The sequence below is a fragment of the Lutra lutra genome, chromosome 8 (assembly GCF_902655055.1).
Source record: "Lutra lutra chromosome 8, mLutLut1.2, whole genome shotgun sequence".
NCBI lineage: Eukaryota > Metazoa > Chordata > Mammalia > Carnivora > Mustelidae > Lutra > Lutra lutra.
Window position 1 is genome coordinate 118,492,162 of NC_062285.1, and position 23,679 is coordinate 118,515,840.

Consider the following 23,679-nt stretch of genomic DNA (forward strand, 5'->3'; position numbering starts at 1 on the left):
TGTTGACAAGGGGAGACCCAACACCCAGCGAGAAGTCACCTTGCAACGACTCTGACCACACCGTCTGGGGAAGGCCACCGCTCGGGGAATCCGCCCTGTGTCTGTGCTGCTGCTGGCTTGAGCCGCTGTGTAGGGGGGTGTACCTGTCCCGCCCGAGACCTCAATTTTGGCTGTCTGTGTTATACTTCTGTTGCCCACAGCTAGAGGGTTTGGGCTTCAAACCACGGGGGAAGTCTGATGAGTGAATAGTTGTCAAAGTCACTTTGGGGAGGGAACACCCCTGGGGTTCAGTCAGCGCCCTTGCTTGTAAATGGATGGTCCAAGAATCAGAGAAGAATCCAGGTGTCCATGAGTTTCTTTGCTAACTGGAGTCCCTTAACTGTTCGTACAGATCGAGGCATGACTTTGCTTTTTTCTACTACTCAGTAGCTTATTTTTAAGCAGAACAGGGGGAAAAAAAAAAAGAAAGAAAGAAATCCAATTCCCAATGCCTGGGCCAGAGCCAAACAACCACTAACAAAACAGCTGTTAATGTGGCCGACACTCATTCCTGTTAGCTGTTTTAGTTAAGCTCAAGGACTGTCAGGAGAGAAATTCTGGCTGGCTCTGCAAGGAAAACCGTAGCAGAGGTAGTCACCAAAGGCAGCAGCAGATGTCACAGAGCACAGAGCTGAAGCTACCAGGGGCCTCGCCGTCTCAAAACTAAGCAAAAAAGCTGATAAATACTCAGCCACGCCAACTGCCTGTATTACACCAAAAGCAGCTCAGGAAGCCAGAGGGGTGTAGAAGTTTCTTTAATTAGCAGTTTTCCATTCTCTTAAGCCACAGATCCGTCAGCCCAGGTTACTGCCCTCCACATGGCATGCCAATGAGGCGAATGTGTAAATGCACGGTCGGCAGCCACCGTGTAGACTTCTGGGTCCTAGGAGTCCAAGTGACTCCCACGGCTCGCCGAGCTGGGAGCTAGTGAGTAGCTGCGAGCCAACTGCTCAATCCCTTTGATTACAACATGGAATAGTGGCTCCCCGGATAGGCTCTCAGGTCACGCGAGCGTGGGGCCAAAGAGATGGTTAGTTGTCATAGCCACTCTGAACCTGTTTCTCCGTCTGTTAAGCAGGGGTAATGGCGCTTAACTCACTGGGTGTTGGAAAAATGACGTGTGATATTATATGCAAAGCCTTCGGCACATAGCATCATAGTACACGGTAAATGCTCAAAGAACATGAGCTGTGAGCAGTCCTCCCGGCCCGTGAAAGCCCAGAGAGCTGCTGTTTGCTCTCGCCATGTTGTCCTGTAAATTTCTCCATCTCATAGCCATACCTATGAGAAAGTGACTTTGTGGGGTGCTTGGGTGGCTCAGTCGGTTAAGTGTCCAACTCTTGGATTCAACTCGGGTCATGATCTCAGCGGGGGGAGTGGAATGGAGCCCCGCATCGGGCTTAAGATTCTCTCTCTCCCTCTCCCTTTGCTCTCCCCTCTCTCAAATAAATAAAATCTTTAAAAAGAAAAGTAACTTTGCAAAAAAAAAAAAGAAAAAGGGGCGCCTGGGTGGCTCAGTGGGTTAAAGCCTCTGCCTTCGGCTCAGGTCATGATCCCAGGGTCCTGGGATCAAGCCCTGCATCAAGCTCTCTGCGCATAACGGAGCCTGCTTCCTCCTCTCTCTGCCTGCCTCTGCCTACTTGTGATTTCTGCCAAATAAATAAAATCTTAAAAAAAAAATTAAAAAAAGAAAAAGAAAAGTAAGTTTGCAAGTAGGACTTCCGGAAAAGAAAAGCTTTTATGAAAGGTTATTAGGCTTTAAGTAACTTCGTCAAGTTGTGACTCTGCACCGCCAGGCATCCCAGATTTGGGGTTGGGAGTCTACACATTACTCAACCTTAGAAAGCACTGCTTTATTCCATAGCATTATTTTCATTATTAGCTAGAATCCACTAATTAAACTTTCAATCTCCTTTTTAAGGCAATACAGACTCGGTAAGGTGTTTTCCTTAAAGCAACATTTAGGAATATGCTGGTCTGGACACGCATTAATGCAATCACTCCCATGTCCCGTCTTTCCATCTTCAGACATCAAATAGCAACAGCTGTGCGAAAGAGCAGTGAACCCTGTAAGGTTTCCTAAGATTCAAGTGTGCTCTGTTTTCTAGGGCAGGGGATGTGCTGAGCTGTTCCGGTTTTTCCATCATGTAAGCATTCTGTTTTGTTTGTAGAGGGTGGGTACTGGATGACCAGGAGAAAACGGCTCCAGAGGTGGAGCCAACGGGAAGCAGAGAACTAACGAGGCAGGATCCGAAGCAAAAGCAACGAGAATCCTGACTCCCTTTCGCTAACGATGGTCTCGGGGAAAGCTCACATGCCTGAGCTTCAGTTTCATCCAGGTAATGGGGATGATGGTCCTCACATCATAGGACTGGTCCAGATGAGTGCACCGCACCAACGAGAAACCCCACTAGGCAGACTGCTTCAGCCGAAGGGGTCTGCTCGCCCCTCCCCCACCCGCTGTGCACACAGCTGCCCGAGCAGAGCCTTCTTCCTTACTCCAGTACGCGAAGGCTTCTGCCTTGTCCTCAGCATCCTTCCATGCTCCCCATTTCCACGACACTGGGACACATTTCCTACCATTCCAGGCACTGTGAGGAAACCATCCTTCCTTCCACGTGGGGATTAAGGAATGGGCCGTACATCCCACACCAACAACTTTCAATGAAGCAGACTTGAAGTTAGTTTAAAAATTGATTACAGGGTGGTGGGGCTATTGTGGAGCGGGGAGGGATGAGCAGGTGGCACACAGAAGAATTTAAGGACAGTGAAACTGTTGTGTGTGATACTAACGGCCTGGCGGACACATGCTGTTATATGTTTGTCTGATCCCATGGAATGTACAAGAGCGAACCCTTGTACAAACCGTGAACTCTGGGTGACAATGATGCATCAGTGCAGGCTACAGGCCATTATTTAACAAACATACCCTTGGCGGGGTAGGGGTGCACTGATAGTAGGGGGGTTATGCAGGTGTAAGGACAGGGGATAATGGGGAATCTCTGTACCTTCTGTATCTTTTTTTTTCCCCCAAGATTATTTATTTGTCAGAGAGAGAGAGAGAGAGCACAAGCAGAGGGACAGGCAGGCAGAGGCGGAAGCAGGTTGCCCACAGAGCAAGGAGCCCAATGTGGGACTTAATCCCAGGACCCTGGGATTATGACCCGAGCTGAAGGCAGATGCCTAACTGACTGAGCCACCCAGGTGTCCCACCTTCTATAGCTTCTTAAAAAAAAAAAATGTATTTACTTATTTCAGAGGAGGAGGAAGGGACAGAGGGAGAGAGAGAATCTCAAGCAGACTCCCCACTGAGCACAGAGCCCAATGCAGGACTCGATCTCACAACCCCGAGATCATGACCTGAGCAGAAAATCAAGGGTGGGAAACTTAACTTTCCAGGTGCCCTGGAAATCTCTGTACCTTCTGATCAAGTTTGCTGTGAACCTAAAACTCTTGTAAAAAATAAAATCCATTAAAAGATTACACACGTGCCCACATGCACACACTTGTTACTGAGATGCACCGTGACAAATACAGAAATTTAAGAAATTGAACTCTTTATTGAACATCAAAGCTAACATCAAATGTTTATTTAAAAAAATAATGGCACCTGCTTTGAAGAGGGTGATGATCTACACGGGATTTACAACTGTAGGCTGACGTGGGACTACACAGTATCTCACAAAATGGAAATTCTGCAAAAGACCTCACAACAAACATTTCTAGTTTCCATTTTCAGAACTACTAACTACTGCCTAAACATATCTTAAACACAGAGCACATTTTGTTGAAACATTTCTCTTAGGACAAAGACAGGAGACACGTTTTAAATAAATTAAAATGGTAACACATAAACTATTCCTAAAACAACCAAGGTACATTACTTTTCAGCTTCTTATAAACAAAGGATTGCACTGACTTTAGAAAATTATAGGTTAGATCTGCTTTGTATCTTTTGGGTTACCAAACTCGTGTTAACTGTACCTTTTAGCTTCTTAACTTCTTTTGATGTAAAAAGACCAATATCATTCCTTTCAGTGATTAATCTTTTTAGACCAACTCCTTCCTTAACACATGGGCTAAACTTTTTGAAATTCCTCTCTCCAGATAAAGTTCTGAATTTTAAATAATGCCATCTCGCTCTTCCCCGGCTCACTCTTCAAAATTATAGAAATATGCAAAACAGGTTGTTGAATCACACATTTTCATATTATTAAGCACCTTGAAATGCTTTTCCAAACCAATGCAACTATACTTAGATTCAACACAACGATGTTCCTCTTTGATGAAGACAATTTGGAATTTAAAATCCAACCCCAAAGGACACAAATAATTAGGTGTCCAAGGGAATCCAATTCCCGTCACTGTTATCGATCCCATAATTAAACCTGATATGCTGGAGAAATGGCAGGGCAATCAACATACCTAGCAGGGCAATATTTCCATGAAAACAAGAGTGACAAAGCAGAGGGGCTGAGGTCCCATGGATGCTAATTGATTGATGGGGTAACTGCATTACGGGGGGGCGGGGTGGGGAGTTTCAGAGAATCTATCAATAGCTCACCATGATCACAGAAACAAAACCACTAATGGTACATGCCAGAAACTTGGGACTGATCCCACTCTCCGCACAAAACCAGCAATGGAGTACTTTTATTTACTGCTTCATTGCGGTTTGAATTGGGGAGGGGGGGTAGGATGTTTTGTTCTGGCTCCACCATACTCAAAACCTAAGCTGGAGTAACCAATTTAAAGCCCACAGAAGAGTATTTTTGGGTTTCTGTTTTGTCCCCAGCAAACTATCATTATCTTGGTGATCATGAAAACAGTAGGTCACCAAAAAATCCTGTGCTAGAATGCAATGTCCAGTTCGCTAAGGGAGCAGGTATTTGCCCACCTCACGACTGAGTCTGTCCTCAGGTATGTACAAGAGGTTTCCTACCAACGAAGGGTCGGGGGAAAGGATTAGTTGACTTAAATGTAAATGTCCGATTCCAGGATATGTCCTAGCTGGATCACAATTTTTAATTGAATAATTTATAAAATTTTATTTACTCCCTTTACGCAGGCAAGAAAACACACAACGGGAGGGTTTATTTCCTTAAGAAGAGAACAGTAAACTGCAGCAAGTAAAGAAAGGTCTCCTTGGAGTGTATCAGCTTATTAAAAAGCTTCATGAACTTTCAACAAGACTCAAAAATAAATATGCCATGTAGGTTGAGCATATCCAGGTGAAAATAAGATTATCTGACATCTAATGAGAATCACTGGAAATACAAATTCTGTGCAAAGAAGTCATGATCAGGTGGGATGATTTAGACCCTAGAACATTTCAGAACAGAGCCAGTTTCTAGCAGCTTCTGTTCACAGCTCCAGACTGGAGGGGGTGGAGTGTGCCACTTTCCATCTTCTTCCCTGCTTCTCCCAGTGGGGAGGAAACATGCTGCCTCCTCCCCACTGGTCTGGGAAGCGTCAGGGAAGCATCTGGAAAGGTCTGGGAAGCGTCAAAGCCAGCGATGAGCAGAGCATGGCGGCCTGTGGGTTAGCCGCCTCCCTCACTCTCTCTAAACTAACAGCGGCAGCAATGTCCGCTGCAAGCCCTGGCATATCCAGAGTGCCTCAGAAAGATTCACAGACATGAAGGGTGCCCACCAGGGTCCAGCTTGATCCAAGGGAAAGGGCAGCCAGCCCTCGGCCAAATGAAGCCTGATGCCCACAGGCAATGGGGAATGCTGGCCATTAAAATGTAGAAGCAAAAGGAAGCACACCATTTTCTCTCCCTCTCTTCCCTGGATCTGGAACTCCTTTGTCCCCTGGATTCGATGGCTCACAGTGTATTTACAGCCAACTTGGCAGAACAAGGGAGGGTCTGACAGTGGAAGGGGACACAGCCATGAGATGGGGGTGGGGCTGGGAGCTCCTTTGTCCCTGAGTCCACAATCTGTACAGCCGGAGATGTTGAGTGATGCCTACTGTTTGAAAAAGCCCGAGTCCAGAATTAGATAGTGGGGAGAGTTGCATAAATTTGTGAATTTACTAAAACCACTGAACTGTAAAGTTAAAAAAAGATGAAGAAGAAAGCTTGAGTTGTCTGAGTCTCACACACACTGGACTTGTACCAAATGCTCAACTATTCCATTCTCTCAAACCACGGCACACTGTCACATTTTTTCAGGAATTTCCCTAAGAGCAGCTGTTCGCAAAATATTGCATTTAATTTAAATCCAGGCAATTCGATGTTTTCTGGAAGAAAATGTACACTAACATACATCTTTACGCCTTCAGATAACAGAGCGGATGGTGGGAGGAGGGACTGAACAGCAGTTTCCATTAAAACCTTCTATCTTCGGGCACCTGGGTGGCTCAGTGGGTTAAGCCGATGCCTTCGGCTCAGGTCATGATCTCAGGGTCCTGGGATCAAGTCCCGCATCGGGCTCTCTGCTTGACGGGGAGCCTGCTTCCCTCTCTCTCTCTCTCTCTCCGCCTGCCTGCCTCTCTGTCTACTTGTGATCTCTCTCTGTCAAATAAATAATAAATAAAATCTTAAAAAAAAAAAAAAACCTTCTATCTTCGTCTTCGTTAGGTGCAGAGAGAAAAAGATTTAAAGGGGAGTGTCATCTGGGCTGAAAGTAGTAAGAAGCATCACCCAAACAGGCAGAAGATGTTAACTTCTGAAGGCTTTCACCTCAGGGAAAGAAGCACGGCCACTCCATTCCCGTGGCACCTCTGTGAGCCCCTAAGAGACCATGGACAACCTTGGTGCAGACACTGGATCTAATTCATCAGACAGCGGCTGGTCTCAGCGGGGGTCCTCAGAAGACCTTCTTGGTCTTCATCTGACTCCCACCCCCAGAGACCACATGCCCTGTTTTCCTCCCGCTTCCAGTGCCCCTACCGCAGTGGACTTCCACCTCACACGGTACAATTCTGGCGTCCTGCTTAAAGGGGGAGAAAAAACCCCACAACACGAGCATCACTGGTGTTCACCTGTGTGGTAAGCTTTACAACCCTCCCCAGGCCCGATGAGTAAAGTGAACCACACCCCCACAGGGGGTTATCACAATCAAGACTCACCGCAGCGCAAACCTCCGGAGCCTACACTCACGCTCAAGCCGCAGTCTGATGTAGGATTTGGAAGCACTTCTACGTGCTTAAAGACCAGGCACTCAAGAGCCTTCTACTTAAGATAGAATTGGGTGTGCGACTTCCTGGGTGTAAGGAGGAGAGAGCCCCACTCTTGGATCTTCCTGTCTTACCATTTAAAGTGCAAGAGAACACCTAAGTTAGAATTCCACGGACAGACAGGTGTGCTGTAAGATTTCCACGTTGGGGCGAGCCCCGCACAATGGACCACTGCGGACAAGGGGAACACCTGGGACCCAGTGTCATCTGGGAACCAACGCAATGGATTACACAGGATCTACTGTACTTCTGTAGGCCACAAACGTTCCCCGTGGCCAACGCTCACACTTTGTCCCCTGCCCAAGTCCTGCCACAGCCTTGCTGCTTATGGGACTTGGGGAAAACACCACCACCAGCGACTATGAAGTTCAATTTTGACAGAAACTTAAGGGAGACAGAGACTTAACACCCCATTTCTTGTGGGTCATTAATCACACCAAATGCTCAAGGACCAGAGGTTTACCATGTTGGGCTAGTCAGGTGGGCAGGAAATCTGGTCTGATTAAGGCAGTGAGCGACGTGGGGCGAGCTTGGCAACAGGTCCACGTTCACCAAGCACAGGGGCTGAGCCGGCGGCAGCTGCAGCGTGAGGAGGCCTGGAGATATGTACAAGGCGCGGCCCCAGCTGGTGGGCTCTAGTCAGCACAACGGTTCGCTTTCAGATTTGGTGGTAAGCACAGAGTTTTCCTTAACACAGAAATGTGAGTGAACGAGAAGACGGGCACCGGTGGCTTCATCTGGGTATTATGATCCTTTCTATGGCACACACGATATGGTCCCAGTTTTTACAAAATATCGCGAGAAGAGTCACGGCGAAGAAGGTGCCGAGGATGTGGAAGCGGCTCTTCATCATGGGCGAGACAAATTTGGCAATGGTCGACACGCACACGAGGATGACGGTCATGAAGGCCAGGATCACGTTGATGCACTTTCCCAGGAGGACCTTGGCGTTCACGGTGTCTGTCTGCAGAGCCTGCTGCTCCTGCTGGTGCAGCTCCAGCTTGGAGATGCGCGTCTGGCAGGACTCCAGGGCCTCCTGCGGGCAAGAGGGAGAGCAGGGGTCAGACGCCGCTGGGCTCAGGGGCCGCGGGGGAGCGCGTGCGCAAACAGGCACCAAGGCCCCAGCTCAGGCTGCTCGAGGCCAAGGCAGGAGCCAACAGCCAAGCTGACAGTGAGGATGATGACGGTGATGAGGATGGTGGCAAAGTAGTAAAAGGAGAATCCCCAGGCTCATTTACGCTGTTGTTCTTGACAGAATGAGCATGTGTACACAACCATAAAATACCACAAATGGGGGCTTTACAGCTGAGTATTTTGAGTCTATTTGTATCTGAAATAAAGTACGTAAAATACTAGCATCTGTTGGTCTCCTCGGGGTCAAAGGAGAGGAGTGGTGGGGTTCCGGTTTGGGACAGTGGGCGACCTTCGGCCACAGAGCAGGTGGTAGCTCAGATCACCAGTCCTTATTTCCACGGCTCAGACCGTGGGTGCGGCCGTTTGCAAACTCCAGAGGATGAAGGGAGAAGGGACGGGGACAGGAATGACGGGGGGCATCTCTGCTTTCACCTGCTCTTTGAATGCTATTACTCAGGACACCGTCCAAGGCTACACGTTCTCCTAGATCTCATTCTTTCCAACACTTCAATTACGAAGTCACAGCTGAGTCCACGTACCTCTCTGGTTCTTGAGATCGACTCACCTATCTATGTACCTCCTTGATAGCTCCATCTGAGACAGTGAACGAGAGAAAGGAAGCACAAGCCGGGGGGAGGAGCAGAGGGAAAGGGAGAAGCAGACTCCCCGCTGACCAGGGAGCCCAACGTGGGGCTCATTCCCGGGACCCCAGAATCGTGACCTGAGCCGAAGGCAGACCCTTCACCAACTGAGCCACCCAGGCGCCCTTCTCCATTTGAGCTTCTTAAAATCACCTCAGATGCAGCCTTTGCCAATGTGGCTTCACGTCCCACACCTTCTCCTGTACCTGTTCCCCTTCCGGTGTTCCTTTCCTCAGAAAATAGCACCTGACCTACCCAGTTCCTCCAACCAGACCCGCCTCTCCTCTGATGTGTCACTCAGCCCCACTGACACAATAGCCAGCATCTATCTGCAGGGGTCCGTTTCTCTCACCTCGGTCTCCGTCCCCACTCCCTCCTGCCTCACAGAACGCCAGCCCCCTGCCAAGCTCACCATGCTCTGGCCATACAGGCTTTTTCAAGTTCAGAAAAGAACCACGTTAGGGGCCTCTGGACTGTGCCTGAAATGACTGCCTGCCCGCTCCCTCCCCTCTTCACCTGGATTTCTCTTCCCCTGCCAGCTCCCACCTCCTCCACTGTCCTGTCTGGCCCCAGCAGAGGCTGAAGTCTCCCCCAGCCCTCCCACCCTGGACTGACAGTCCACAGCTCGGGAGGATGGGGACCAGGCCCTGCTGCTGCGCCCCCGCATGGGGTGGCTGTCCCCTGGGGGTGGGCTGCATGCCAGGAAGGGTGCTGGGAGGCCGGAGAGAGAAGAATCTGGCAGCGGCATAGGGAGCCCCGCCGAGCGCTCTGGCCTGCCGTCTGACTCACTTCCCGAGAACTCTTTGCTCAGTTACAACACAGCCGTCTTCTCGGGTTTTAAACAACCGTAACAGCTGTGACACGGATTTGCTTTTCTTCTGCGGGACGTGCTCTCTGCGCCAGAGATCAGGGTTCTCTGGCACTATCGTGACTTCCATTACATGAGTCAGCACAGAGAAGGTGTTCACATTCGAAGCAGCGCTGACCTCCAGGACAGGCACCTGCCCCGGAAACAACTGCCCCAGCCCAACGTGTCCTCCACTTGAGACAGCCAAGACAGAAGGTCAGCGTCCTTGGCAAATTCATTTATCTTTAGCTGGGTCCGTGAATTACATATATAAATGGACTGATCCGAGAATTGAACGGCCTTGGAACCGTTTCCATTTTTTATAAAAAAAAAAAAAAAAAAAAAAAAATCCAAGAAAATTTAGTGAATGGGGAGGAATTTTACTTACAGCTCCCACTCAGAGCTATTTGGCCCCATGATCTTTAGTACTTTCTTGGATCCAGTATTTAACTTATGGGGATGAGGATGGAGGACAGACCAGATTATCCTTAGGCCTTTTTAAATTGGGAAGTCAAGGGTGATAAAAAGCAAAACTCAATTTCTTGAAATTTGGTGTCCCTGGGGCAACAGTCACCCTGGCCGCACCGGCTGGCCTGCCGCGGAGCCCTGCCTGTGAGAACGAAAAAGCCGAGAACTAACGACAGAGCTGAGCAGGCCCGAATGCCAAGAGCCCCGAGGAACATGGCTTCTCACCAGTGTAGTAATTATTTTCCGGCTGCCTACTACGCATCAGGCAAAGATTTAAGGGCTTTCTGTGTATTATCCTCTCTAGTCCTCCTGACAACCTTTTGAGGGGAACCTCATTGCTATTTCCATCTTATAGATGAGGAAACTGAGGCAGAGGGAATCAGCTTGTCCGGGATCACACAGTGTAGAGCGAGGATTCTCCCTCTCTTAACAAAGACGACTGTCCAGTCGCTCACAGATGTCCTCCTTGCACTTCTGAGTTAGAGACGAAAGCCAAAAAATGTTCAAATGAACTCTTCTAAATTGTGATGCTCCCCCTGTGATGTCCCTTTGTCTTACCCATGCATCCCTAAAGGGGGTTCCCTTAAAAAAGGAAGAACAACATTAACCCAAACTATCCCCTAAATAAGAAAACCACATGTTTAGATATAATCCAGTGGCATCGCAGGCATGTTCTAAAAACAGAATGTTCTAATAAAACAGACTGCACTGTTCACCTTGCAACACTTAACGTTTAAGTGGGTCAAATTCTTCAAACCAGTCAGTCGTGAGGACAATGTCCTAACCCAGAGCAGGGGCAAAATCCCCCAAGTGTCTCCTCCACCACGGTCCCCAGAGGCCAATGTCCCCTATCAGCTCTGTTGGGCGCTCCAGCTCCCAGAACTGTCCAAGTCATTGCCTGGGATTGGCACAGACTCACAGCCCACGACACGGAGTAGAACAGAACGTGGGCGGCTGAGACTCCAGCTCACACGCTGCGAGGAAAAAAAAAAAATCTCCCTTCATGTTTCAGTTTTCTCCCTCCTAGAGTGGGGCTGGAAAAAATAACCATGGCCTACAAAGAAAAGTTGTAAAAATGCAGCTGAGCACTACTTGGAGAGTATACTTTTTTGCCTTTTCAATGGGAATGTAAATTGTGGCGGTCACTATGGAAAACAGTATGGAAGTTCCTTTCAAAATTAAAAATAGAGCTGCTATACGATTCAGCAATTCTACTTGCGAGTATATATACCCGAAGGAAATGGAATCAGTTTCTAGAAGAGATCTCCCCACCCCCATGTTCACCGAAAGCATTGCTCACAATAGCCAAGGCAGGGAAACAACCCCAGAGTCCGTCAACAGATGAATAAAGAAAATAGGATACCCACACACACAACATACAACCGAGTATTACCGGGCCAGGAGAGAGAAGGCAATCCTGTCAGGTGACAACATGGATGGGCCCTGAGGGCAGGATGGTGAGTGCGATGAGTCAGACTGAGGAAGACAAACAGGCTCTGTGAGCTTGCTTCTATGTGGCATCTCACAAAACCAAACTCACAGGAACAGACCGGTGGTTGCCACAGCCGGGCGGGGGGTATGGGGGGGAAGGGCAGGGGAAATGGGTGAGAGTGGCAAAAGGGACAAACTCCTAGTTATAAGGTAAGTCAGTCCTGAGGGCGTAATGTGCGGCATGGTGACAAGTTAACCATTCTGTCTTACATATCTGACAGCAGCCAGGAGAGCAGGTCTTGAAAGTTCTCATCACAAGAAAAAAATGAGTTAACTCTGTGAGTGATGGACGTTAACCAGACTAACTGTGGTGATCCCTGTCACTATAGATATAATATATCCATCAGATCATTATGTTATACACTTCAATGTGAAGTGATATGTCAATTATATCTCAGTAAAACTGGGAGAAAAGAAAGAGCCCCTCTGGAAGTAGAAAAAAAAAAATAGCATTCCAGAAGCCGAGGGCTGTTTCACTGCAGTGACACCATCACATTAATACTGGAACATGCCTCTGTGCATACTGACGCAGTAAGCCTTTCCTGCCGACCATCCGGGTCCCACCGTCCCAGCGAGCCCCACCCACATGGACATTCTTGCACATTCCTTACTTGCCGACTGTTTGCAAGACCTTCGTCCAAGTCACTTAACCTTTCTGCCTTAGTCTCCACATCTGGGGAATGGGGAAAATGGTTGGAATTGCTTTAAAGGGCTGTTGTAAGGAGTGGATGGGGAGGAAAAAGGCATGGAGAGTGTTTTGCTAGCGTGTGGCACACGGGGTGCACTCAAGTCCTTGAACTTCTTAGAGCTGTCAAAGCTATTATTCTGCAGAGGAGTAAACAGATTCAAGGCTTGCTCAGGGTTACACAATGGGAAATGCCAGACCTGAGACTGAAATGCATCGCTTGGTCGCGGAATGACCGGCCGCCCCACCAGTTCCTTGCCTGTTGGCCGCTGTGGGTCGGAATCCCGTGGCTTTCACCGTCTGTGCCATGTCACCTGGCCCCTGCTCATGTTTCCCTGAGCTGTCTGGCGGTTTACCTAATCTTGACTACCCCCTCCCCCGCTCAGTGAGCGTCTTGAAGGCAAGGTCAGCCTCATGTTTAGAAAGTTGAAGCACTTTTGGTGGGGGGGTTGGGGGAGGAGAAGAGGTTATAGGCGGTGGGCTTGCATAGATGATAAATATTTGTTAACCCAAAAAGGTACACAGAGAATAGCCTGTTTACTCAGTGACATGTGTAACATGAGCTAATGGGGCTAGTAAGGTGGAGGACGTTTGTGGAAAAAACATTTTGCTCTTTGTGGAGAAAACAACACGCCAGAAATGCTTTAGGGCTGAGGGGTAATGCACTCACAGTTTGTTAACTGACTTCGATGCTGGGAGGAGCCCGCAGGAGTGTGTCATGACGAGAGGAACGTACCTGGATGTCCCGTGAGCGCTCATAGGCCTGGTAGGCCACCTTCTCCTCGATGCTGGCCAGCTCCTGCTTCAGGTTGGCAGTCTCATGCTGATGCAGGTCAGTCAGGTCATGGAGCTGGTCTTCCAGGCGCTCGTACCTTTGCAAAGAAAGGAGCTGATTCTGAGTGTGACACCTCACAGGTCTCCTTGTTCTCATTCCCCGGAAGACTATGTTTCTGATAGAATATATCGAGGTGTGCCTGGTGGTTCAGTCCTTAAGCACCTGCTTTTGGCTCAGATCATGATCTCAGGGTCCTGGGATCTAGCTCCACCTTGGGCTCCCTGCTCAGTGAGCCTGCCTCTCCCTCTGCCTGTCGCTCCCCATGCTATGCATGCTCTCTGTCAAATAAATAAGTAGAATCTTAAAAAAAAAAAAAAAAAAAAGAATACGTCTAGCTGTGGGGAACATGCTTTTGGAGAACCTAAAGTCCAGCTCTGGAAAGGACTGGTCTCTGCCGTCTTAACTTCTCTGGCCTCAGCTCCTGAGGTGACACGTACACCGAATGCCACATTTCCACCCACACTGGACGAGCACCTTCACGGGCTGTGGTTGGTGACAGAACAGACCTGACGTGTTCACTAGGGCTGCTCAAGAGACCGGGCTGTCTGGCATCCCAGGGTTCCCCCGTCTCCTGCCTGCACAGAGGCTTCTGGTTCACAGGCACGGCTCGCACACGCCAGAGAGCCCACAAAGATAGAACCTACTTCTACGCTAGAGCCAACTCCACCATTTCCCAATGCATCCGCTAATTATGAAAACATGTTTCAGTTCTGGGAACTTAAGTGCCAGTAAAAACTTGAAGCTCATTGCAAATTATAAATGGCTCATTGGGTGGCCTTTCCAAAAGTCCAAATCCTAAGTAACAGAAGAACAAAGATTCCCATTCCCACCTCCCATTTTCCTCATGGAAGAGGGACTGGTCTTATCGAAGTCTGTGTTAGATGCTGATAGAGGTCACCTGACAGAATCATTAAAGGTGAGAGAGAGCAGGAGGGAGGGAGGGAAATTGAGAGGTTATATGTCCATTATACCTCAGGAAAAAAAGTAAGACCGAAGAAAAATTAAATGCAGATTTAATGATTATTCTCAGATAGGAGGACTTCACAGGTATCCAATGTTGGCGAAAAAGCCTTTTAAAGATCTCTTACTGCAAGCAATACAGTCAGGGGCTAACTCTTGAACACCACAAACATGACGAGATGGCAAAGGAGAACAAGAACAGTCCTAAATTTATGTAAATGTATATTTGTGATTTGGGATAAAATTTGGATCCAAAGAGTTCTGCATCCCAAACTATTCAGTTGGAATTAAAGATTCTCTGGAAAACCTGTAACTCAAAAATAGTTATGCGACAAAGAAACCAAAGCCAAAGATGTATGCTACCAAGTTTTAAAAAACTGTTTCATAAAGTGTAAGAGCTGAAAAAAGCCACATTTCTAAATTAATAGATTTAAAACCGTGTAGGAGATATGAAATGTGTAAGTAAAATTTAAAGTTTAATCTTGTAATATGTAATGAGCACTGAATTTCTTTTAATCTACATTTTTACAAGTTAAATCTTCATTTTGGCCAAAACAAAAACAACAAAAAAAACCATCAAAACTTTCAGGGGCACCTTGTCTGGCTCTGTCAGCAGAATGTGTGACTGTCAGTCTCAGAGTTGTGGGTTCAAGCCTCACACTGGTGGAGAGATAACTTAAAAAAGAAATCAAGTCTTTAAACAAAAACCCTTGGGGAATCTTTTCACTGGGGAAATGGTGGAAAATCACTTTTATTAATATTTTTATTAGTAAGTTATGAGCACATAAAAGCCAGCCTACAAAATACCTTTTAAAATTAGCTAAGGTAATTCAAAGATTTGAATTTATATTCTACTCTTAAGATTTCTTTTGAAAACTCTTCATTTAAGTAGAAAAGTTTAACCAAAGTAAAATACAGTACATAAAGAAATACTCATTACATAAAGACTTTAAGATTAAGGTAGCAAAGAAAATCGACCTTGATGAGCAATGCAGTGGTTTTTTTTCCTTGACGGTTATTACAGAGGAAAAGAAAACAGATCTGTGAATTGGTGTAACGAAACCTCTTCACAACAGTCTCCTGAATCAGGGCAGGGTGTGCACGTGTCATAGACCACACAGCGATATTTGAAAAGACTCACACAACTTGCTCTAAAGTGTCAAACAGTAAGTCACAAGTTATTAAGTTTGGCACCATGAAGCAGGGGGGAAAACTGCTGATTTTCCACGTTTTGGATCCATATCCACACTCATGGAAAATACAACTCTCAGGACATCCCTGTCACGGAGGCCATCCTGCAAGTCAGGGTAAGTCAGGCTCTGGAAAGAAGGCGGGAGAAGAAGCGGACGTACCTGTACCTCTCCTCTTGCAGGGTCTGAGAAATAAAGCCGTACTCTCTCTTGAACTGCACTTTGAGCACTTCGATGTCCTCGGCCAGCTGAGCCTGTGTGTCCTTGATCTCCCTCAGTTCCTCCAGGATCACGGTCAGCTTGCCCTGGCTGTCCAGCGCGCCGGCGCCGCTGGCCCCGAAGGACTGGTTCCCGTTGCTGTCGGCGGAGCCCGACGTGCCGCTCGAACACTCGTCGTCGCTGCCGTACTTGGGTTTGTTCACGATGGTGGCGCTGCCCCCGTAGGCCCGGGGACTGCCCTCGGGCCGAAACTCCTCCAAGGAGTTCTTCAAGTGCGCGATGTTGTCGGCGCTTCCGAACTTATTCCGGATCAGGTTGGCGAACTCTCTGGACTTGTTGAAGACGAACACGGGCGGAGTGAGGGACACGCCTGGCATGCCAGACTTCGCGCACTCCGTGCTGTGGGGGGCAGTTCGAGACTTGGTGGCGGCATCTCTCAGAGCGTGGAGGTTGTCTTTGGAAATGTCCTTGGCGCTTCTGGAGCCTCCGTTCTGCTCGAGCTCCCTGAGCTTTCTGTGATACTGCTCTAACTTCTTCTGGAGCTGGGCGATGGAGTGAGCGGATTTCTGATTCTTCTTCTCGAAGACCTGTTTGATGCGGCCGGCCTGCTGCTTGTCCGCGCTGCTGACCAGTTTCAGATACTCGGCGACGTTGCCGTCTCGGGACGTCTGCTCAATTTTTATCTGCTCGGTCACCTTCAGAATTTTTTGTTTCAGGCTGTCTGCACTGAGCTTGACCTTGTGGAAGTCCAGGATGCCATCTGGTACGTCAAAGTTGAGGTTGGTGTCTGACCCCCCTCGGCGAATGCTCAGGGGCAAGCTTAAGGTATTCATGTCATGACGTTCTACCTGCACGAGAGACAGGGAAGAAGCACTTTAAGGTTTGACATCAAAGGCAGAGTTCTTGTGACAGAATCTGTGTACATGCAACAGACATACTTCATGTCCCAGATTTTCAAACTGCAAGTATTCGGGGGTGCCTGGGGGCCTCCATTGGCTGAATGTCAGAAGCTTGGTTTCAGCTCCGTCATGATCTCGGGGTCGTGAGATCAAGCCCTGTGACAGGCTTTGCGCTCAGCAGGGAGCCTCTGTGAGACTCTCCCGCTCCCCACTTGTGCACGTGCTCTTCCTCTCTCTCAAATAAATAAATCTTTAAACTATAGGTATTCCTAAGATAAAAACTCCCTACTATCCTCTCCAGTGGAAGAGAGGACAGACCAACCCTGTCCTGCATCCACGTATACTAACTATGAGAGGCCGGTCCCGCAGGGTGTCTGATGTTTTGTCTCATTAGATGACAACTGCCAGTTGCCAGGGTAGAAAATGCATAATGGCACGAGGTTAACAAGCAGTGCTAGTTTCCCAAAATGCCCGGGTAACTGGGGTGTCTACCACGCCCCGCTCCATGTGAATTGCAGCATGGGGGGCGATGCATCCAATTCAGAACCCGTTCACGTAACAGAAGACTGAGAAAACAGTTCCAGCAGGTACCATCATCAACACAAGGAATTATCTTCTTAATGGAATCATTAAACAGATGTGATAAGATTAACTTTACTGAGTACTACAACTGTACTTAGAGGTGGAAATGAACAACCCCAAATCATGACTGACGTGATTAAAAAACAAGAACAAGTGGTAATACCAAGGGAAATGGCTTTCTCACTTGGGGGCCATCTGGGAAGAAGTACAAAGGATCACTGAGCATCGTGGCAAGGAGGGTAACTAGTTTCTGCTCCAGAAAGGAAAGGCAAAGGTAAGTCTGGGTGCCAGGTAAAGACGACGCTAAACCCATCTACAGAGGAACTGAGACAGCAAGAGGCAGGATCTGAATCCAAGTCACGCTAACTGGGTTCTTGTTCTACACCAGGACACCCTACCAAGGTGTCCCCAAAGGACTAAAGACAAGCCTTTATAGGGTCTGAATGTAATTTCTGAACAAAGACTAGTAACATCTCAGCTGACGCAGCTTACCTGTCAAGTTAACTACCCTTTGATTAAAATGATGCCTTGACACAGAGGAGCCTTGACTCCACTGGCTCAATGAAGACCAAATGGGAGAAAATATTCAGCACAAGTCATCTTGTAAATGTTTTAGGGGACAGTAGGCAGAAATAGCAAAATATTAATAAGATATTAACAAACTTCCTCCCCTGCCCAAGTGACCCAGACTTGAATGCGTTCATTTCCAACAATGAACTATTAACACTTTGTCCCACGAAAAATCCTCCCCAGTGCTTTTTCCTAGAGAAAGGAGCCCGATGGCACAGTGGGACACAGTCCCAGGTTGGTGAGTCAGTCCTCCTACACAACTCACAAAAGTTTGTTAACATTATTTCTTGGGGGACGCCTGGGTGGCTCAGTTGGTTAAGCAGCTGCCTTCGGCTCAGGTCATGATCCCAGCGTCCTGGGATCGAGTCCCACATTGGGCTCCTTGTTCTGTGGGGAGCCTGCTTCTCCCTCTGCCTCTGCCTGCCACTCTGTCTGCCTGTGCTCTCTCTCTCTTTCTGACAAATAAATAAATAAAAACTTAAAAAAAAAAAAAAACCAACATTATTTCTTGGGCCCTCTCTTCCAACACACAATTTTGCTATGAATGTTTTTTATCTGGCAGAAGAACATCACACAGGAAAGGCTGGAAGGAAATAAATGCCAAATCACTTGTAAAACTAGGAAAACGGATGAAAAAAAAAATGGTGACGTCAGCTGGTCGAGATGGAAGGACGGGGGTAGGGAATAAAGAAGGTGTATGACCATCATGTTCAAGTCCTAGAAAGATGGCGATGGGGAGCTCAAGAGAACCAGGTACCTGTGGCTCGCTAGCCACAGAATAGGTTCAAATTACAGTAACACAGAATGCACTGAATCTAGAAAATGATTATTTGTGGCAGACAGGGCAAACCGTGGTAACCGTACAATCATGAGGCTACAAATCTGATTTCACTGGAGATATTCACTGATCTGACTATGCTCATCTAACTTCTCAGAAACTTTCTTTGGCTCCCCAAAGCCTCCCAAATTAAATAATACAATCCAGCCACTATAAGGCCTGTTTACCTTTCAGGCCTCACCTTACAGCTAATGGATGCCATTCATATTGATGAGCCATCCAACCCAAAGTTCCCAGAATGCATGTGAATTATCTATGGATTTTCTCATATAAAGGACGCCTACCACCCATCCACTCCTGCTTATCAAAATCTCACATATCCACTTAAAATCTCAAAGATCCACTTAAAATCCTACTACTGCCATGAGCTGTTTCCAGTCCATCAGAAAGTGCCCCATTCTTTCTGCGATCATCCGTGATGCTTTTGTGGAACCACCTGACGTGTCCTTGTGTCCCTGACCCGTGGATTTTATCCCCTACAGAGTACAGGCTCCTTCAGGGGAGAGATGTGTCATACCTACACCTGGTCTGTACTGTTAGCTCTGCCCCTATTCACCGCAGGCTGTCAATAATGTTTGCTGAACGCAAATGATATCCTTCTTTATTCTAGGAGAGTCACACTGAAATCACTTAAGATATATTTTAACAGAATCAGGAACATGACCTTGGATGTTCTGCCCATATGGATCTGATCATTTCAGGCAGAGCGGTTTTCCCAACAGCTGGGTAGTAAATTCTAAATCACTTCAAACGGGTTCAACTAAATGGAGATTTTTCTGAGGATCTGTGTGCAACAAGGTAACACAAACAAAGACCTTTAAACTTTAACTGAGGTATAATTTTCACATAGAAAAGAACACATTTAAGAACACATAACCAGGATCCAGTAAAACAAAACAAACAAGTGAAAACAAAGGGGCGCCTGGGTGGCTCCATCAGTCGAGCCTCTGACTCTTGGTTTCAGCTCAGGTTATGATCTCAGGGTTGTGAGATCAAGCCCTGAGTCAGACTTTGAGCTGGGCATGGAGCCTGCTTAAGATTTTTCTCTCTCCCTCTCCCTAATTCTCCCTCCCTCCCTCTCTAAAAAACAAACGAACAAAAAAGCCCAATAAAGCAAAACTCAAGCTCCCCATGCCCCCTTCAATCATAAATCCAGAACCCCCATCGCTGGGGGTAACCACGCGCTTCACCTCTAGCAGCACGCCTTAGTTTTGACTAATTATCACTCACTCTTCTTGTCTTTTTTGCTGCACTTTGTTTTTGCCTAAGAACTGTTTTTGCCCTCTGGAGCTCAAAGATCAGATAGAGTGAGTTTAAGAAAAACCACCCAAACCTGCTTGGTACTGAGAAGTCCGCCACGTTGGAAGACACAGAAGTTTCTCTCCTTTACCCTCCCAAAGGCAGTGGTAGGTCCCCGCCTCTTCCTCCTTCAAACCTCCTCCCCAGAGCCACGGACCTTCCAGCACTGGCGACCCAAGGCGATGGCCTCGTCCCTTGGAGTCAGCTGGGCTAGGACAGCCTCGAACACTCAGGAATGTTCGTACACAGAGAGCTGCTTGACTTTTGGCTCACTTTAAACTTGTAACAATGCTTGGCATGTCCTCGGGAGTCCAGGCTGGGGAAAGCAACAGCATTCAAAGCTCAAATCAATCAATCCTACTGCTCGTCAGCAAATCTCAGTTTAAAATGTTTGACGAGGATAGAAGGTTGAAACTATTGCTGGGCCACACCTTTTTACAGCCTTTTATAGCCCTCACTCTGCAGGGTAATTAAGAGCCAGCTGTACACATCACTACTAGATAGATGCCCATTCATTCCCTAAACTCAAAGTGAAATTTCATCTCAGGGGAGAAAGCTGTGGGCGTCCTCCGTCCTCCATTTAGTCGGGAGCCAGCCCTGAGGGCCCTCACCGGGCACAGCTGTTTCGGGGTGGGACCCAGGGAGGACAAAGGTTCAGAGCAGACCCGGAGCCGATCTGCACATGAACTGCGCGCATCAGGGGACGCACGGTCCAGTTTGGGCACTGACATTAGTTGGTTTTGTGTTCTTAGCTAAATCAAGTCATTCGTAGTCTTCAACCTCCTCATCTATAAAGAGATCAAGCCAGACCCCTCAGAGCTAACATGGCAAAATTCCAAGAAATTTAATCCAAGCTATCTTTTCTGTGAGACATTATCAGGAAATAGTCAAGACCCTGAGGTCTAGAGATAAGAGTACTTTTGGTTTCAGTCTTGATGTCACTCTTACCAGCTGTGTGACTTTGGAAAAATGACCTCACCTCTCTGTGTCTTAGTTTCCTCTCCTGTCAAATAGAGATAATCCCTCTTCCAAAAGGTGTGAGGAACAAATGGCATAATGCACAGAAAGTACTTAAAGAGTTCCTGGCACAGAGAGTGGTTTCAAAAAAGGTTTGCTATTGTTGTCATTCTGATTTAATTTAAAAATGTACCTGTATGTAAAAATGGAAAGGAAAACAAGCTCCAAACAATGGTTATCTGTGCACGGTGGGGTTAAGAAGAGTCATTCTTTTTATGATGTTTCCATATTTTCCAACTCAGAAAAAAAAAATGAACACGAATTATCATTTCAGCAGAATAGATGCTATTTTTAAAAAAATGACTGCTAGCCCCTTTCAGTACTCTTGTAATTACTTGGTTATTCTTAAGTTTATGTGAAAGGCAGACCACCAGCATCCCAGTGAAAAGCCATCCCCAATAACGTTTTCCTTCCGGCAACAGAAACATTTCTCCCGTCACCTCAGTGTTCTGGAACAAAGGCTACAGAAAAGCCTAAGCCCTGGACGAACATCAAAAACGGACAGTGAGTCATCTCTACAACAATCCAAGCTTCCAGCACCATGTAAGTGAGCTCACCTTGCCCACCGGAAGCCAGGCCCAGCTCAGTCCATTACAGCGCTGCTCCAACACACTGGGCAGGCTTCCAAGAGGCTCTCTCCAGTGTGGTTCACAATTAACCCCTAAAAGCTCCAGAGGAAAATGAACAAGAGGGAAGGACCGGCCAGGCAGAGGTACACCATCCAAAACCCCACCCAAGAGAACAGGGAAAGGGAAAGAGAAGAACCAGGATGGGGGGCGCCTAGAGAGCACGGACTGAGGCTCTGGGGGTCACAGAGGGGCCCAAACATGCAGAGGCACAGAGAGGTCACAATTAGGGAGGGAGAACAGCCGAGGTTACAAGGAACCTCTGGCGTTAACGAAAGCTGCTGGAGCTCGGTCGTATGAGGAAAGTGCCAGGTCCTTCAAACCAGCTGTCAGTTCCCAGGGTAACAGATATGTCCCAGCATGCATGAGGGTGCTTTCGAGGCCCTGAGAGGAGCTACAAGTATCCTGAGGCACCCACAAGTCCCTGTGGCCGGGTGTCTGGGCCCACCCGGCTTATGTTCTGGACTCTCACTCATTTCAGCCAGAATCTAACTTCAAGTCCCGAGGTAGGGCTGTTCCTGTGGCAATGCCAATCAGAATGTGCTAGGCTTTGCTGTAGGAATAATGAAGAAATCTCGGTGGCTTAAAAAAAAAAAAAAAAAAGGGAAAAAAGAAAAGGTTCCTTTCTTGCGCATACTAACAAGATGGCTGACAATGAGCCCAGGGCCCCGGGCTGTGTGGGGGGCCTCCTGACCTTCTGCAATGTTGCCAGAGGCCAGGGCCGGGCTGAGGACTTGGCGAATCATTTGCTGGGGCCTAGACTCCCAGCAGCAGAGACACCTACGGATTCCCCTGCTCACTGCACTGGGATTAGCGGATCTCAAGGGCCATACACGGCAGAGAAGTAATTTACAAATGAGAAGACTAGGCCCAGGGAAGTTCCCGAGTGCACACACTAGTAAACGGTCGAGTAAGGACTGAAACCCAGGATGACTGTCTCCAATGACGGAGTACTTGGGAGATGAGTCACGTATTGTGCTACATAGTTTTAGTACTTATACATTCTTCATGCTAATCCTATCTGATAAGAAAAGCAAGGTTTATAAAGAATATATATATATGTGGGGCACTTTGTTGGCCCAGTGGGTCTGCCTTCGGTTCAGGTCACGATCCCGGAATGCTAGGATTGAGCCCCGCACTGGGCTCCCTGCTCAGCAGAGAGCCTGGTTCTCCCTCTCCCTCTGCCTGTGCTCGCTCTCTCTGTTAAATACATATATTAAATCTTCCAAAAAAAATAAGAATATATAGGGACGCCTGGGTGGCTCAGTTGGTTGGACGACTGCCTTCGGCTCAGGTCATGATCCCGGAGTCCCGGGATCAAGTCCCACATCGGGCTTCCAGCTCCATGGGGAGTCTGCTTCTCCCTCTGACCTTCTCCTCGCTCATGCTCTCTCTCACTGTCTCTCTCTCAAATAAATAAATAAAATGTTTAAAAAAAAATAAGAATATATATGTTTCTTGAGGTCCTCCATAGATAATAACTTAGCTGGGGCTTAACTCTGATGTATGAAATATGAAAGACGTTCTAAGATAAGCTTGGCCCCCAACGGTGTGAGAACCTGTTCCGCAGCATCCCTTCCATGATTCTGCAGGTGACCCAGACTTGTGGGAACACTCTGTGTTTGTTTTAGACCGCTCAGCCAGCACGCTACTCCTGCAGGCTAAACTCGAAATCACCGCTTTTCTAGCAATCACGTGCAAGCACGGATGGTCACTAAGACAAGAAAGAGAATGAGAGAAACAAGGCAAAACCCAGAGAAGGGAGCTGAGAGACCTGTGGAGGAGAGGCAAGCCACATGTGAGGCCCTAGCAACTGAGGGGTTCAGTTCTGGGGGCACGTGGGGAAAGGCACTCAGCAGATGAGCCAGGAATCGGCCTGGAGAAAAACCTGTCCCTAGGCCGAGTGATTCGGCAGAGAGAACAAGGTGCTGGCCAGCACGGGGATACCTTTTTTATGCTCTAACAAAAACATGTGAGCTTTGCCTCTCACTTTGCTGCTAGGAATCCAGACGACACTGCTAAGCCATCTTCCCTCCTGCGGCTCTGTGGTAACCGGACGTGGGCTCACAAAGTATCACGTCACTCAAGAAACATGGAACCCAGGGAAGCCCAAGCAGCCCCCAGACCCTAGCACTCAACACCTCGTTTCTGCGCTAA

The 23,679-nt window shown here is 47.7% G+C and overlaps 1 protein-coding gene across 6 annotated transcripts in view; it reads right to left on the reverse strand.

Annotated features, from left to right (window-relative positions):
• Positions 1–3,575: 3,575 nt before the first annotated feature.
• TMCC3 (transmembrane and coiled-coil domain family 3) overlaps positions 3,576–23,679 on the reverse strand; it is a 265,093-nt gene continuing 244,989 nt past the window's right edge. For 4 of the 6 annotated variants that reach the window (XM_047740928.1, XM_047740927.1, XM_047740926.1 and 1 more), the window contains exons 2-5: positions 15,635–16,539; positions 13,224–13,359; positions 6,601–8,257; positions 3,576–6,376 (exon numbers count right to left, since the gene is read on the reverse strand). In XM_047740928.1, the coding sequence (XP_047596884.1) occupies positions 7,955–8,257; positions 13,224–13,359; positions 15,635–16,539 (1,344 nt within the window). In that variant the 3' untranslated portion in view covers positions 3,576–6,376; positions 6,601–7,954. Of the gene's footprint in view, positions 6,377–6,600; positions 8,258–13,223; positions 13,360–15,634; positions 16,540–19,970; positions 20,374–23,679 lie in introns of those variants that run through there. The other 2 variants (XM_047740930.1, XM_047740929.1) reach the window with 2 other exon arrangements.